The sequence below is a fragment of the Harpia harpyja genome, chromosome 19 (genome assembly GCF_026419915.1).
Source record: "Harpia harpyja isolate bHarHar1 chromosome 19, bHarHar1 primary haplotype, whole genome shotgun sequence".
Classification (NCBI taxonomy): Eukaryota; Metazoa; Chordata; class Aves; order Accipitriformes; family Accipitridae; genus Harpia; species Harpia harpyja.
In genome coordinates this window covers 6,231,344-6,248,457 of record NC_068958.1, presented here as the reverse complement: position 1 = coordinate 6,248,457, position 17,114 = coordinate 6,231,344, and the positions used below count along the sequence as shown (strand labels likewise).

Sequence of the window (17,114 nt, the reverse complement as noted above, 5' to 3'; positions counted from 1 at the left end):
CATTTGCTCTCCGGGATGGAAAGCTTTTTTTTATTATAGTCCCCACCACCATACTCTTCTGGCACGCGCTTCAATTGCGGCAATTCGTCGTCGGCGCCTGAGCCTCTGGTGGCCCGGCTCTGATGGAGATAAGATGCCTCTTTCCTATAAATCTAGGAAAAAAAATATACATAAAGGTTGATGTGCTCTGAAATGGGTTTTTGCTTTGTTCCTCTATTTTCCCCCATGTGTATTAACCCCAGGGACACCATGAAAGAGCCGGTGCGCCTGGAGCACCTGCTGGGGTCAGGCCTCCTCATTAGTTTTTTCGGTCAGTGCCGAATAAGCCCGGCCGCAGCGCAGGGACGTGCGGGCGCCCGCCCTGCCGCTTGCTGCCATCGTCCCGCTTTTCCCTGCCTGACTTGCTTCTCCGCAGCCATCCCGCCTCCAGCTGTGGGGGCGTCGGAGGAAAAGATGAGATCAAGTTGAGGGGAAAAATTGCCTGATTCCTCCAACCCCTTTGTTCCCGGGGCCCTGGTAAGCACCGGTGCTGTGCCACGCCGGCCCCACGTTTGGGGATGGGGGACGCGCATCGGGGATGGGGGATGCGCGCCGGGGTCGGGGCTGCCAGCAGTGTTGGCCATGCCAATGCCACTGACTCTCCCTCTTCTCTTCTTCCACCTCCCCTGGCAGAATCAGGCCCCTCCTGGGCTCTACACGAAGACCCGCGATCCGGCCACTTCTCCCGACACCCCGGACGTGCTGGAGATCGAGTTTGAGCGGGGTAAGCACCTCCTCGCAGCTGGCTCCTCACGCCTCTGCCCCCCAAAGCCAAAGCCCGCTCCCCAACCAGGAGCGGGGACCGCCGGGAGCATCCCTGGGGTGGGGGCAGGCGGGGTGAGCCCCGACTCGTGGCACTGGGGCTCAGGATGGTGCTTGCAGCACGTTGGGGCTCTTTGAGGTGTGCGGAGGGTCTGGGTATGTCTCGGGGGGCTTGCTGGGACCCCCCTGAGAGCGGAGAGGGGTCCGAGCCCCAGCCACTGAGGTGCAGTGGGCACAGGGTCCCTCTCCTGCAGGGTGGCACGCAGGTGGCCCTGGCCAGTGGGAAGCTGCTCCGGCAGGATTCGGCCAGCGGTGCTATCAGTGTTGCACGAAGAAAACGGGGAGACCCCGTTCCATCCCTGGGGACGCACGGCAGGGCCCAGTGCCGGAGCCGTCACCCGGCGAGGGGGCACGGGGCAGCGTCTCCCACCTCTGCCAGCCATGGGCATCCCTGTGCCGCCATCCATCCTGGCAGCAGGAACGAGCCCAGCCCGGGCTGGGGCGAGACCCCGCTCGGAGGGGTACCCCCTCCCGCCGCCCCCCCGCCGCCAGCATCCCTGCTCCATTATAATGATCCCCCTGCAAGGAGCAGCCCCCCTCCCAGCAGCCCATTCAGCCCCTAGTTAATTTATTTGAAGTTTTAATCTAATTATTAACTATTTTAAAGGCTAAGCAGCTTTCGCCAACAACGGCCCCGACAACGTCGGCTCTCTGCCGAGCGGACCCCGGCCAATACCCCGGCGGAGGATGCGAATAGAAAGAGCCGGGGCGAGGGGAGGGCGCGGAGGGGGGGGCCCGCGCCGAGAAGCAGCTTAAGGTTCATTATTGCCGCGAGTTACATTTAATAGCAATTTACAACTGAGTTTATAAACCCCTGGAAAATAGGGGGTTTAGGGGGGGGTGTGGGGGGGGGAGCTGACAGCCCCCATCACTAGACAGGGCTCTCGCGGGCGCCTCCGTAATAAAGACTAGAAAGGGAGGTATTGAGGCTGATTGGCAACTGATAGTGCGTTAAATGGTAATGAGGAGGGCAGATGGAGGGGGGATTAGCCTCCAACTCCGCACCGCTTTTCTTTGTGGGCCCCGCAGCCCCCTTGTCAGCTTCCTAATACATTTATTGCTCATTTCACACCGCTAAAGAAAAATGCCTCTTTCTATTCAGCAGCCCCCCCTCCTTGCTCCTGCCCAGCGCCCTTAAAAAAAAAAAAAAAAATTTAAGAGAAAAAGAGGGGGGAAAAAAAAAAGGTGCAATAATTAATTCATGGCGGGGAGCGCCCCGCCGCGGGGTGCGTGTGCGTGCGTGTGCGAGCAGCCGTGCCCCGGTGTGGGGGTCCCCCCCAGACGCCCCCCATGCTGTCAGGGGAGGGGGGGGGGACACATTTGTCAGCCCCCCCCCCCCCCCCCCGGCAGGGGCTGGTGGGACAGAAGGTGCTGCGCCGTAAGACAATTGCCGAGCGTGAAATTCAATTAGTTAAGGGCCTGGTTGCAATTTCACAGGCCCTAAAAAAGAGAGAGGGAGAGGAGAGGGGAAGGGGGGGGGGGACGTTTTTATGGCCTTTTTTATTTATTTATTTCGCTTCTCTCCCGAGGTGGGTCCCCCTCCTTTCGCCTCCCCCCCCGCACCAGCTTGGATATGCCTTTTTAAGAAGTTATTTAGAGTTCATATCTGTCACATCTATTTAACGCCCGCGGGGTGATGTTCCGGGGGGGATCCTGACACCGGCTGATCCTGCCCGTTCTCCCTCCCTGCCTCCGCAGGTGTCCCCGTGAAGGTCACCAACGCCGGGGACGGAGCCACTCGTCGCTCGGCCCTGGAGCTCTTCGTGTACCTGAACGACATCGCGTGAGTGCCACGCTGTCCCCTGCCACCTGCCTGCCGGCTGGCAGCGGGGACGACGGCGGCGTCCCCGGGGTCCCCAGGGCAGGGTGGACGCGGGATGCTCGCAGCGGGCACGTCCCGACGAGCCCGATGGTGGTCAGCAGCGTGAGGATGGGATGGTCCCAGCTGGGTCCCAGCTGGGTCCCAGTTGGGTCCCAGTTGGGTCCCAGTTGCACCATTCATGCCAGCAAGCAGAGCTGGGCACCGAGGCCAGGAGCACGGGGGTGTTTAGGGTTTCGCTCCCTGCGCACAAGGAGGGCTAAAAAGTCTTATTACAACCCTTTGCATTTATCGTGTGCTGGGTGAGGGCTGCCCTGCCCCAGCCCCCGGGGCAGACCCTGCCTGCAGGCACCCTTTGCCCCTGGTCCCAGCTCAGCCCCAGACCCCCGGCTCCGGCGTCCCGAGGGCCATCGCCTCACCCTGCCTGCCCAAAGGGGCTCAGTGTCCCTTTTGGGTGGAGAGTCAACTTTTTTGGTGCACGGAGACATGCTGGCCAGGTCCATCGCCCTGTCCTCCCCCGGCGTCTGCAGCAGCAGCGCCTTTGGGGTTTTCTGACCTGTGCCACCCCACGCCCACTTTCTGCTGCCACCAGGGCAGAGCTATCCTCAGGGGCTTGCCCAAAAATACAGCAGCACCCATGAGGGTGCCCGCTCCTCCTGCCCCACGCCAAGTGCCACCCAGTCCCCGGCTATCCTTTGTGCCTCTGCCTTTATCGCCCCGGTGCTGAATGGGAATGAACTTTTCCATGTAGTTCACTTTTTAAATGTTAATTAAGTGGTTTTAAAATGACTTCAACTATCGGGAATACACCTGCGGCATGGCTTGTCCCCCTTGCCTGGTTTATTTTCCGGTGGCCCAAGTGTGACGGCTGCCTGCGGCGCTGCCAGCCCCAGCAGCGAGCAAGGATGGAGAGGCTAGTGGCACGGCAAAGAGGAGAGGAAAGGGAGAGAAAATCTGTCTCCTTATCACCCGTCCTATCTGGGGGTCACTACTGGTGGTCACCAGTGCTGCTGAGGGGCTGGCCACACTGTCATTTGGGGTTTGTCCCCCACTGTCTGTCCCCCCCGACCCACCTCTCGCGGCCGCCTGCATCCCACTGCGGGGCCGCTACAACCTCCCTTCTCCTCGGCAGGGGCAAGCACGGCGTCGGGCGCATTGACATCGTGGAGAACCGCTTCGTCGGGATGAAGTCTAGAGGTGAGCAGTCACCCACCAGTGGTGCCATCCCTGCCCTAAAAACAGCAAAAAAAGGGAAAACCCTGGTGGGACGTGGCAGGTGCTCTGCGTCGCCGGGGTGCTTTGGCTCAGGTCACACCAGCAGCCCTCAACCGCTCCCTCCCCATCAGCTTTTGACTGAGATTTCCCCGTGACAGGGACTTCTCATCGCTCTCTAATGAAGGGAGCTGCCCGCTCGCTGCCAGTGCCACTGTTTGCACCAGCCCTGGGGTCCCAGTGCCACCACAGACCCCAGGTTTTGGGTGAGACCTGTCTCCAGTGGGAAAAACACCAAGCAGTGGGCTTGCGTGGGAGGATGCCCATGGGAGGTCCTGGAAGGGGCAAGGCTCTATAACATGCATACAAAGTGTAGGAGGCCGATGCAAGTCACTGAAGTTTTTTTAAAGGCAATTCTTTGATTTATCTATGCATTTTTGAGGCTGTGACTTAGTATTGATCATCCATTAGGATCAGCTTCATTGGAAATCTCTGGAGGCAGCAAGCTGCGCCGCGCAGAACTAAGTAACAAGATGGCTCATCATCATTTCCTATCTCCTTGCCCCCACTCTTTTGTTTTAAATCTCATTAATACCTAATTAGATGCTCCCTTTCTTTAAACTTGCCCTCTGTGCGGGGCATCAGCAAATATTTTGATAAGACTCAGCCCGCGGTCTCCCTCCCCACCACAGGGCACCGGTCCCTTTGTGAGAGCATCAGCCACGAAAGGCAAGAAACAAAACCCCAACTCATTTGATCCGAGTTTGAATAATCATATTAAAACCAAAAGAAGGAAGACAAAAACCCCAACCCCAAACCACACATAGCAGCCTGCGCATTTGCATGCAGGATGCTGAGTAATTTGTCAAAATCTATTTTATTTTTTTAAGAGCCACTGACATGCTCTAGTGACCCTTCCAGCATTTAATAATTTCTCTAAACCCCATTTAACTGTCACGTCTGTCTCCTGCGTGACATTGCCAAGCGATCGCTGCCGTGTTTGTGTGCCAGCAGATGCGGGAGGACCGGGCTTTCTGGGGACAGCAGGGGTGCACGTACCTCGGGGACGAGACCTTGGCGGTGGGTTTTCCCCCTTGCTTTGAGCAGGATCCTGCCCCCGGTTTTGCTCCTTGGGATTAGTAGAAACCTTTCTGAAGTCTGCTCCGAGAGATGCTCTGCAGAAGAGATGGAGAGCTTGGATGAGAGGAGGCCGGAGCAGGAGGGTACTGGGGTGCAGGGCAGCTCGGGGTGGTCCCACTGCTACTCTGCAGGAGCGTTTTGGACCCCAAATGGGGATAGGGTCAACAGGGCAGGAGACCGAACCTGGGCTCGCAGGTGGGAGGGGATGATCCCTTAAATCCCAGCGGTGTGCAGTGCCCCGATGGCTCAGGGCTCTGCAAGTTCCTTGGGGCAGCACAGGGACCCCTGCTCTGCAGGGGAAACTGAGGCACAGGCAGTCAGCAGCACAGCAAGCGCCCTCCGCGGCCGCGGAGGTGGAAGCGAAGGCTCCCGCCAGGTGCCTCCTCTCCCTCGCCTCCCAGACCTGGGGAGTCAGAGAAGAGAAAAACTCATTTGCATTGATTTTTACTAAGCTCCTAATTGAACTTCGTTAAGGCCTAATGGGCGAGGGGCGAGCCGAGCGCACCCGCGCCAGCGTTTTAAGCCCTATTAACTCAATTTTGCCATATTTGTTTTAGTGGGAGGAGGGTGGCTAATTATGGGGTGCCGGGGAGCGGCGCTGCAGCCGGCCAGGGGGGCCACGGCTCGGCCGGGGGCTCTTGGCTGCAAGCGGGAGCGCGGCCCTGCCTCTCCCGCCTTTTCACATCCTCATTATCAAATTACCTTTTTAACTCCGAAGGGGGGCTAATTAAGTGAAGTAAATGAAATCAGTGGGGAGGAAGTGGGAAGGAGGGGACAGCCGCTGCCAAAAGAGCCGAGCGCTGCCTTGGGCTGGGGCTTTTCCTTCCCTCGGCTCTCTCTTTCCTTTTCCCCTTTCCTCCCCTCGATGCGCTGAGCAGATGGAGGAGGAAAGTGGAAAACCCCTTCCCTGCGATGAACCCATACCAGGCCACACTCGGTCTCAGCCCTGGACCAGCGGTAGAAATTTGGGCAGCGTCTTCCCATGGGCAGCATCGCCCTCCCCTTCCCCTCAGGAAGCCACCGCATCCCGTCCTGTCCCATGGATGCTGTCGGGAGTGACAGCCCGCACTCAGCACAGCAAAATTGCTCGGATGGAGGTGAACTGACAGCCGAGGTTACAAATTAGAAAATTTTAAGCAGCGGCAGCTGTCTCCTTGGCTGCCCCCCTCCATGCCCCCCCCCCCCCCGCTCCAGTCCCCCCCTTCCCCAGCAGTAATTACGGGGTGATTGAAGCTTCGCCAGGCTGCGGTGCTGACACCTCTGTCTTTTTCCTGTAAACACGGGGAGATGAAAATAGACACTTGGAGACGCTGCGAGTGTCACTTTGAAGGTGTCTCTTGTCTCCTCGGCTGGGAGCACGGCTGTCAGCCCCCCTCCCCTCCACCCCGGCTGTCACGCTCTGGTCCCTGGTCCTCTAGCATCAGGTCGAATGGGATGGGCAGGGGTGCAGGCAGATGGGCGGGAGGTGGGGGTCAAGACACAAATCCAAACCTTCCGTCAGCCCAGATTGGCTTTAACACCTCCTAAGGGGAAGCAGAGGGAATATTAATTGTTTTAGTCGCAGGCTCAGCTTCGCGGTCAGGGGCTGGAGGGGGCATACAGCAGCGCTCTGTGCTCCTGTGCCACCGCCGTGCCCGTGGGGACGGCTGGTTTTTGGTGCTAACGTGGCTGTCTCCTCCCACAGCCCCGTGGGGATGGGTGCTCAGTGAGCACCCAGTGACCTGCCCCCGGGGACCGGGCTGCAACATCGTTGGAGTGGCCTGAGAGGACGGGGCGGCTCTCCTTTGGGATGGAGACCCATCCCGTGCCCGTAGGATGCTGAGATCATGGACCCTGGTAGGGTTGAGGTTTGATGGAAGTGGCTTGGGCTGCCGTGGTAGATAGGGCTCCTGCCGTGTCTGTGGGACCTGTGGCAACCCCGGGATGGGACCCTGCTTCAGCCTGTGCCACTCTCCAGGGCACGGAGCGGGCAGAGCCCGGTGCGGGTTTGAGCCCCCCTGACAGCCCTGTGGGTTCCCCTCACCCCCTCTCAGCGCTGGGGCTGGTTGGGGACACGTCCCCTTCGGCAGGGACGGTTTCCTATGGGGTTTCTTTGTGTGCCAGCAAAACCCAACGTGCAGGTGCCCTTTGCCATTCCCACGGCCGTGCCATCGCACAGATGCCTGGCATTGGGAAGGCATCGTCCCCGTGGGCGGGCAGGGGACAGGGACGTGCTGGCGGAGCAGCCCTGGCCACAGGCAGGTTACAGCCGTGCCCGCCATGTGTTTGCTGCCGGACTGGCTCAGCATTTCCCCCACCGGCTTTCCACCCGCATCCGACCCGGAGCAGAACACCGCATGGCCGCCCTCGTATTTAAACACCAAGTAAACACGTTATGCGGCAAATAAGCCCAGAGCGGCTGGAACAAAGGGAGCAGCTCGCCCGCGGCGTTAGCCCCCATCGCCGAAATAATTAAGCATCCCTCCATCCCCAGGCCTCATGCGATGGGGGGGCAGGCGGGAAGGGACTGGGGGGGGGCCCTGCCAGCCCCAAATGAGGTTGCCCTCCCAGCCCCCAGGTAGCCTCATTGCTTCACAGCGGATGCGCGGGGCTCTTTCTCGCCAGCCGAGGGGAGAGGAGGGTATTTCAGGCCCTCCGCTCCCCGTGCCTGTGCCCCGCGTCGTTCCTTTAATTACAGGTTTTCAGCCGCAGACCGTTGGGCATGGATCGGTGGGGGGATCGGTTCCCAAACCCTGTCATTTAGCCTCGTCAGAGTGCCTCTTCAAAGAGGGGAATCTAGAAATTTTCTCCGCAAGGTGCGGAGTGGACTGTCTCAGCCCCAGCATGAATATAATGACAGATGCATTTTACAGCGAGCTGAGACTGAATGCACTCGACCACAGCTCCTTCTGTCAGCCAAGTCATTATTTTTTGTCATTTGCTGACAGTTTTGGTCTCATTCGTTTCTCTCTCTTTTCCTGCTTTTCCCCCTGCCTGGAAAAATGGCTAGGTATCTATGAGACCCCAGCGGGAACGATCCTATACCATGCGCATTTAGATATCGAGGCCTTCACCATGGACCGGGAAGTACGGAAAATCAAGCAGGGGCTTGCCTTGAAATTCTCCGAGCTGGTGTACAACGGTACGTACGGTCCTTCAGCCCGGCCCTGCTGCCACAGCATCCTCCCAGCCTTCCTCCTCCTCCTCCCTTGTTGCTACCGGAGGCTGCAGGTCCCGCTGGTACATGCGCTCAGGGCTGTAAACTTCAGGTGTGGATTTTGAGGCCACTCACGGGGGGAAAAGACGGGTTTGCTCGTGCCGAGGGCTGAGCTCAGCCCCACGCTCTGCCTGCTTTTCTGCCGAAGGGGCTCCACGCCTTCAGGAGGCGATGCCGCCTTCCACGAGGGTTTGCCGGTGGGGAATGCTCCCGGCATCTCTCCCAGCCCCGTGCCACCGCTTCATCCCATCCAACACATCTGGCTGTCTCACAGGCTGTAATTCACTGTCCCTTTGTCATCGTCCCCCCATAGCCTTTCCCTAGCTCTCCCCTCCGACTCCCTCCATGTCCCTGCCTGCCCTCGTCCCACCGGGATGGGAGCACACCGGGATATGGGGCACACGAGCACCCAAGCTCCCGGCATGTCCCCGCGGTGGGATTTGAAGCCGGAGACCTCTCCCCGTACCCTGGCAGGGGGGAAGCACAGGGGTGCCTGGCATGGGGGGGCTCTCGGGGCAGTGTGGCCCTGGCCGCTGGGGTCCAGGGGGGCTGCAGGAGGGGACAGGAGGGTCCTGGCTGTGCTATGCGGTGTGCAGCCCACACAGGGGCACTGCGAGTTGTGGCTTTGCTGGGGGCTGCAGGAGGGGCTTCCAGCTGCTTCCAGCACAGCCGGGCCTGAGCGAGAACAGCACTGCCCGGATTGGGCTGGGAGCCATAAGGGACAAGGGGATGCTGGCTCGTACCCGCAGTGAGGGACAGAAATGAAGCCCTTTGTCCTTCCTCCTGCGGTGCACCCGGTGGCTCCAGCTCGGGTCTGCTCAGCTGCCCGTGTGAGCTGAGTTTGAGGGGTCTCAGCTCAGTCACCCCACGCTGCTGGGGTGAGCGCTGCAGGGAACAGCCCGCCACCGGCCATGAGGCTTCTGCCCCTGGGGGGGGCCAGGAATGGCACCCCCGGGAAGGGCCATCAGCACCGCTCCAGGGTCTGCTCCTTGGATCAAGCCCGAGTCGGTCGCTGGTGCTATGTTGAAGGAAGCGGGGTTAGCCCAAAATGCCATAGGTGGGCTCAAAACCCCAGTGCCCACACCTGGGTGCCTGCTGCACGGCCCCAAGCACAGCGGTGTGTCCCCGTGCCCCGGCTCTTCCTCTGTCCCCTGCCCGGTTCCGAGCTGACGTCCCTGGAGACCCCACACTGGGGAGAGTTCCTGCCCCTTGGCCAAACACTTTTATCTTTCACATGTCCTGACTTCTCAGCCTCCCGGTTCCTCCTCCCATCACTTTTCAGGCATTTATCTCTAACCACAAGGGCTGGGATGATTCCCGTGAGATCTTCCATGGGAAGATCCCCTGGAAATAACCTGACTCTGGGAGCTCAGGCTTTGGGCAGCAGCAGATCCAGCAGGACTGGGTCAGGCTGTCTTCTCCCCTGCAGTTTCTGATGCCTTTGCTCGTCCTCAGCACCTTCCCCTCCAAGGACAATCCCTCCTGCATCTTCCTCAGCAACTGGCATTTAATACCCAAGCCCCTTTGCTGCTTAAACCATATTTTAGGGCCCTGGCAGGGCGAGGGCTTCTAGGGTTGCAGAAGTCTCAGTTACCTTTCCCTTGAATCACAGCCCCTGCCTTAATTCACTCTTTGATGCCGCTCCTGCCTCTGGCTATTTTTATTAGACTTTGTCCTGGGCTGCCTTTATTTTGACTTTTTTTTTTCAGTTTAAGCGTAAACCTGTTTGTTTATTTCTAACCACTCGCGTTTTGTGAAGCCACCAGATTAAAGAGCCACTTGGGGAATCGCTTCTCCCTCCCTACCTCTGCCAGGCGAAGGCTGCTATTTCCCTGGGTCCAGATGCTGAATCCCCAGGGATTTTCAGCATGGTCCTAGACTTCCCTGGCAGCCGAGCCCAAATCCAAGGAACAACCCCAAGGGGGTGCAAACAGCACCCGTGGGTCCCCATGCCGGAGGCCAGGCTTTCAAGCTCATCTTTCTTTAACACCTCATTATTACAACTAGTACCTGATTTTAGAAGAATTAGTGTTTACCTTCTCCCCGTCCCCATTGATCCCATTGTGGAGGGGTGGCTTTGAAGCCAGTTCCCGTCCCGGCAGGTACGGCCAGGTGTGGAAATGCCATTGTCCCCCTGCCCGCGTCGTGATTAGGGCAGCATGACGGTTACAAGGCGGGAAGGTCATTAAGGGGGCTCACTTCCAGTGGGGAATGGGTCTCCGGTGGGGGGCAAGGCCAGGGGGGAATGTTTCCTTGCACCTGGACCTGCCAGAGTCAGGGTTTAAGTAGCTGGTTATTATTTTAATGTGTCTTGGGTTTATTTTTACGGGGATGCAACAGCCCTACGTCAATCCTGATGTTTCAGGAGTCGTACCTGGAGGGTGGTTACCAAAGAGAGGGGTGTATTTGCCTGGAGCCAGGGTCCCTGCCTGCAGGGCAGTGCTGATTGCGGGGAACAGGTCCCCGAACCCCCCAGCCATGCCATGGTGGGGCGGCTGAGGTGGGGGTCTGGGTCAGGGAGGTGGTTTTGGTGGTGAGGGGTCACAGGGCTTTGACACCGTGCCTCAGAGCAGGGCTACGTAGATCCTGGGGACGAGGCTGCAGGATACGGCCCCGCTTGGGACGGCGAAGCCAAACAACAAAAGAAATTGTTTGTTTCTTTAATGGCTTCGGCCCCAGAGCCCAGCTGGGGAGGGAAAGGTGAGAGGGTACCGGTGTGTGAGCCGAGCGGGAGGGCGATGGGAGAGATAAAACCTGGGGATGACCGGAGGGTGGTGAATGGGCTCTTTCTCTCACTGCCTCTATCTCCTTTTCCATCTCCCAGGCTTTATTCCAGGTCTCCGAAGGCTCTCCAGCTAATTACCCTGCTTAGGGACAGGAGGGGGCACAGGGGCGGCAGGCAGGGCCACAGCCCCTCTGTGCGCCCGCAGTGGCCTCAGTGGACGGCAATGCCGACGGCTGCTCCCACGGGATGCGTTTTGGGGAGCCGTGGTGTGACCGCATATCACCCCAACACCCAGCCTGGGCTTCAGCCCGGCTGCCGGGGGCTTGGGGCGCTGGGGGGGCTGCCGCGCTGGCCAGAGCTGGGGCAGGAGGGAGAGGCACTTGCCGTGGTTGTGGTTAGATGGAGCTTTCCGTGGGTGCCAGCACCGGTTCCCCGCATCCTGCCAGCCCCTCGCTCCAGGGAGCTGGGGGGGACAAGTCAAACGGCGAGCGGCAGTGGGGGAAAGCGGACCCCCGCTGCCCTAGGAAGGGCCGGGGAGGTGAGCCCACCCGGGGCTGCCGAGACATCTGTGCCCCGATGTGCAGCCCGATACAGCCCCGGGGTCAGCCCTGCCGGTGTTACCTGGGGGGAGCGCTCTGCTCCGCATCCCACTGGGACCTCCATTGCTGGGGGGTTTTCCTATCCCAGGGCTGTCCAGGGGCAAAGTGTTACTGTGGGGGCTGTGTCCCCCCAAGGTTGGTCCTTCGGGGCCAATCCTGCCCTGCCCATCCCAGGGGAGAACAGCTCATCCTCTTCGCAGGGGACTGTGAGCTGATCCCACCCCCCCCCCAATTCTGTGTCCATCTGTCTGTCTCCACCTGACCCTCCCAAGATGGTGGGTTTTGAGTGGTTCAATAAGTTCAATACTTCCTTAACGAAGCTTTTAATTTCCATGATCACCCCCACCCGGCGGAGCTGGAAGGAGAATGGCCCCACTGCCTCTTCTCCACCAGCCGGTTCCAGCCTCCTCTCCTGGGTGGGAACCCGAGGGCCACCAAGGGGAAGGGACACACGTGAGGTCTCCATCCCTCAGGGCTGAACCTGGGTGTCCCAGCACCTCATTTCCCTCTCCCCATCCCATGACCGCATCCCTTCCCTTGAAAATTACCCAGGGTCTGCTTTGCAGGACTTAGCCTGGGGGACCACCCTGCACGGGCACCCTGGGGCACCCCGACCTCCCCCGTGCCCCCGCTGACCCTCCTTTCTGCCCGCAGGCTTCTGGCACAGCCCCGAGTGCGAATTCCTCCGGCAGTGCATCGGGCGCTCGCAGGAGGCGGTGGTGGGCACCGTGCGCCTCTCCGTCTTCAAGGGCCAGGTCTACGTCCTGGGCAGGGAGTCCCCGCGGTCGCTGTACAACGAGGAGCTGGTCAGGTGAGTGGGCTTTGGGGGACCAGGGTGGGCAGGGGGGGTGGTAGCGATCATCTCATCCCATCTTGTCGCATCCCATCCCATCCCGTCGCATCCCACTCTGTCCCATCCCATCCCATCCCACTCCATCCCATCCCCAGTGACACCAGCGATGCCATCCTCCCAGCCAAGCGCCTGGCCAAAGCACGAGCCGTGTTTTCAAGTCAATATTATTTTTTTCCTCTCTGGCTTTTCCCTTTTCTTTACGTTGTTTTCCCTCTCGCTCGCTCGCTTCCCCCCCAGCCCTCCCTCAACCCCTTTCAATCTCTCTAAACACTTTATAAGCCATAAATACACCCGAATGAGTTTAGATCAGTCGGAGTAAATGTCAAATTATCTTCTCTCTTTCTCTTCTCTGGCTTTTTTTCCCCCCTTCCCTCCCCCTCAAAATCAACAGCTCCTAATAATCCGTCCCAACCCTTCATTATGCTTCGCGCTCTCACTTGGAGAGATTAAATGAATAAAGTATAAAAAAAAAAAAAAAAAAAAAGAGGGAAGAAAAAAAAGGAGGATGGAGGGGGGTGGGACGGAGGAAAAAGAGAGAGGGAGAGAAAAGCAGGGGCACTTATTCTCCCTGCGTCTCCAACCATTTTCCTTTTCTTTTTGATTTCTACATCGCTGGTTTGAAAGCCTTTGAGTGACGGCGTCACAGGAACCCGAGAGAAAGCTGTGAGAGGCAGAGCTGTGTGGAAATGCCTCTGCACAGTAGGTAGAAAGTAACGTAATTATAGAGCAGGTCAGAACCACTCGAATGAGCAAAAATAAAAGCACAGAGGTTTTTCTGTAGCCCGTCAGGGGAGGTAAAATCATTGTAAACTCTTTCTTTTTTTTTTTCCTTCTTTATTTCCCCCCCCCGTTCCTCCTTGAAGGTTTGCAGTTTCTGGGAAATGAGCCGTGTGTTTTGGGGATGTAGGAAACCATTGGAGTCGGGATCCGGTGGGTGGCTGCCGCCTTTGAGGAGGGGGATGCTCTCGGTGTTGCGCCGAGGCACCGGCCGCCGTGGCCATAAACCCCGTCGGTGCCGGGGGTGTCCTCCACCACCGCTGCCCTGCCTGGGGCAATGTCCCCTCCCCGGGGCAATGTCCCTGCCTGGCATGGGACAGCCAAACCTGGGGGACACCTCCGGGACAGGGCGAGCATCCCTGCTTGATGCGAGAGCACGGGGAGGAAGGGTGATGCTGCACGCGAGGGACCACGGTGGAAAATTTGGGGCTGCGTCTCCAGCAGGCCCTGGGGATGGCCGTCGGGGTCTTCCCCGGGGGCTGGCGGGGACCCTGCCCTGAGCCCCCCGCACCCACCAGCAACTGATGAGGGGGCAACAGCGGGCACCGGCCCGGGGGAGCAGCCGGCTCCGGGGTCACTGTGTCCTCTCCCATCCCAAAAGGCAGCCCCAAGCCCCCCCCGTCCCCCTCCAGGACCTCCCATCCCAGTGACGGTGCCTTTCTCTCCGCAGCATGAACGTGCAAGGGGACTACGAGCCCGCCGACGCCACCGGCTTCATCAACATCAACTCGCTCAGGTCTGTGGGGTCGAGGCGGGACCCTCCCCGAGCAGGGGGGAAAGCCCCCAGCACCCCCAGGGCTCTTCCCCTTCCCAGCTCGGGCTCTGGGGGTGCACCGAGGCCTCGCCTCGAGCCCCCACCCGCTGCCGGGGTGCAGCCAGCCCCCCCCGAACCAGCCCTGCCTAATTACAGCCTTCCCCAGCACAGCCGGTCTCGTTATTTTACTTATTTCTCAGACCCCACCATACTCCCCCTCAACCCCAGGGCTGTAAAACACACTGCATTTACATAATGGGCTCTTAATTTTTCCATTGCCTGTTAACTGCTTTGTTCTCCCTCATCCGCCATGTCCCCCCACCCCTCTAAGATAAATTAATTACATTATCTCGTGGAAAAAAAAAAAATAATTAAACTGTACAGGCCTTAACAAATGCCTGCTCTTCACGCCCCCTCATTCTGCTTAAATTAATTGAAAGGAAATGTGTGTTATTACTGTTAATTTACAATTAATTTTTTTTTTTTTAATCCGGTTTCCAGGCTGAAGGAATATCATCGTCTCCAGAGCAAGGTCACCGTAAAGCAGGATGAATAGCAATCAATCGCACGCGAGCCTCCTGCTCCCCTTTCTAATTTCTCTAAGAACTAGCACTAATTGTGGTGGTAATTTGTAATTGTAACTCGTCTCCCCAGAGTCACGGCGGAGGTGATGGCTTTGTTACGGCCGGCAAGTGAAATGCAATCATTAAAAAAAGGTGGTCGGCCAGAGGAGAAGTGGGGAAAGAAATAAAAACCCAGCCACGCGCTGGGTCTGCTCATTGAGAGCCGGGCTTTATTCCTGCCTTGTTTGTTTGCTCTTCTGGCCCAGCGCTTCCCCAAGCCGGGCTTTGTGAAATTTGTAATGGATTAAGTGCCTCTGAAGGACGTGGGGGGGTTTGTCGGTACCTTGCTGTGAAGGTGGGGAGCGGAGGACATCACTCCGCACAGCGCTGGTCCAGAGGGGCGAGCTGGGTGGTGGGGATGGGTTAAGAGGATTTGATCCTTTCTCTTTTGTCTTCATTTTAGTGCGTTTTAAGAGCAGACTTGGGGCTTGTTGAAAAGGAAAAAACAGGGGAAATATCCTCTGATGGTGTTGTGGGAGGCGAGGAGGAGAGGAGTGCTTGCTCCAGGCTGGGCAGCGGGTTTCTCTGCCATGGTGCCTGGGCGAGTTGCGAGTCCCTCCGTCCCCGGGGGCTCAGGCTGCAGCGCTCGGCCGGGATGCAGGGATGGCTCGGTGAGGGAGACCTGCTCTGAAACTACAGTGGAAGCAGGAGGAAGGAAAGAAAACACTTTCTAACCTATGCAGACACCTGGGTTCCGCTGCTGCTCCGCACCGCCAAGGATGGGGAAGGACCCTGCTTGGGGTGTCCCCATGGTGGGTGTCCCCAGGCCAGGAGCAGAGATGCTCTCTGGGGCCGGGAGCGATGCACTCGCCGTGCTGCATCCTGCGGTGCCCGGCACAGCCACGGGGCACCGGTCAGCCCCATCCTGGCAGCCTGGACGTGCCATTTTCCCACCCATTTAGGGAGCAAAAGCAGAGCTGCCACCACCAAGGAGAACATTTTTGCAGCCCTCGAGGGGACAGCCTGGCCCGGTGGCTGTTTGGGGACATCCAGGCATGTCCTGCCCACCCTGCTGCCGAGCCGGCAAGCATGACAAGTTCTGACATCACAGCTGGGAAAATAACATGTTATTTTCCCAGCTTGGATGTGACTTTCCCTGCTATTACTGGCAGCGACCATCTTGGGAGGAGAAAGCAGCGGAGGGCTGTCAGGCGAGGGGAGAGAAATGGTTTTCTGGGCTGGTAGAGCCTGTCCGACCCCCGTGGGGTGTGGGGAGGGGGATGCTGTGCGGGACCGCCGCGTTCCCTACATCCCATTGCTTTCAGCAGCAAGTCCGTGCTGAAAGTGCAGCTTCATATGGGGGTCCCGCAGCGGTGGTGGTGGTCAGCGGGGGTGTGCTGCTGAGCCCACCCCAGCATGGGTGCCCGGCATCGAGCCAGCCCCGTTCCTCCCACAGCAGCCCCCTCCCAGATGGGAGAAAGGGCTTGAAACCTCATCAGGAGCCATCTCCTGGGGGGATCATCCAAAAAGCAAGATGGGAACAGAGCCGCTGCTCTCCTGCACGCTGGGGAAGGGTGCTGAGCTGGCCCATGGGACAACAGGCAGCCCTGTAAGCTGTGTTACCTCCCCTGCCCGTCCTTGGCAGCTACATGGCTTGACCATGACTGAAGTCTCCACCGGCAAAGTGGAGTTTGAAAGAACTTGGTGCAACGAGGAGTTGATGACTTTTCGGGGGGAAAAAAAACCAAAACCAAGTGTCACAGCAGAAGCTTCCTGTGCCCCAATGCTTGAGAAATGCTGGACGTGCTCCGGGAGGGCTCATCGGACCAGCTGGGCCACCTCTCCCCAGGGTGCTTAAATCATCAGCTGGAAAAAGCTATTTAAATCCAGGGCCTCGAATCTCCTCCAGCACTCACGCTGCAGCACTTCGGAGCCTGGACCCGAGGGTGCCGCGGTTGCCCGTGCCTCGCTGCACCCGCTGGGATGCACAACGAGGTTTTCGGCTGCGGTTAGAGGATGCTGCGTACCACGGCAGCTCCAGCTCCTCAGGCAGCGCAGGGTTGCTCTTGGAGGTGGTGGTGGACGTGGCTGTGGTGAGCCTTGGAGGAGCAGCACGTGTTGGCTTCCAGCTGCTGCTTCCAACTGGGCTGAAAGCGCATTGTGCTGGTAAAGCAGAGCTCGGTGTATTCAAAAAGCCAAGTCAAACCCAGTGTGAGTCTTGCAGGAGGGAAAAAAAAATCTTGAAAATCGTGGGACCGCAGAACAGTGGAGACCTAGCAAGTGCCTGCCCTTTCCCCTTGGTGCAGCTATTGGCGGCTGCAGCGATAGGATGCTGTGAGTCAAACACCACATTTAATTACTTTACTACTGTAATTACCATCAGTCCTTCCAGTTCCCATGATTTGGTGGTTTCTCATTGCCCCCATTACACTTTCCCAGCATCCTTCCACTCCTGGTGCATCTCAGGGAGGTATTTCAGGGTCTGGGGCTGCCAGCCTCCCATCGCAGCAGGAGGGAAGAGCAGTGGGCGAGCGGCATGGTCTGAGCAGTTCCTGAGCCACCTGGTAACTCCCCGGCAGAGGCTTTTTGGGAATAACTTTTTGGGCTTTTAAGGT

The 17,114-nt window shown here is 58.7% G+C and overlaps 1 protein-coding gene across 2 annotated transcripts in view; it reads left to right on the top strand.

The window, feature by feature from the left end:
- ASS1 (argininosuccinate synthase 1) overlaps positions 1 to 14,732 on the top strand; it is a 29,195-nt gene extending 14,463 nt beyond the window's left edge. For both annotated transcript variants that reach the window (XM_052815539.1, XM_052815538.1), the window contains 7 exons: positions 673 to 763; positions 2,560 to 2,644; positions 3,813 to 3,877; positions 8,022 to 8,153; positions 12,207 to 12,363; positions 13,853 to 13,918; positions 14,438 to 14,732. In XM_052815539.1, the coding sequence (XP_052671499.1) occupies positions 673 to 763; positions 2,560 to 2,644; positions 3,813 to 3,877; positions 8,022 to 8,153; positions 12,207 to 12,363; positions 13,853 to 13,918; positions 14,438 to 14,492 (651 nt within the window). In that variant the 3' untranslated portion in view covers positions 14,493 to 14,732. The remainder of the gene's footprint in view (positions 1 to 672; positions 764 to 2,559; positions 2,645 to 3,812; positions 3,878 to 8,021; positions 8,154 to 12,206; positions 12,364 to 13,852; positions 13,919 to 14,437) is intronic.
- The last annotated feature ends 2,382 nt before the right edge of the window (positions 14,733 to 17,114 follow it).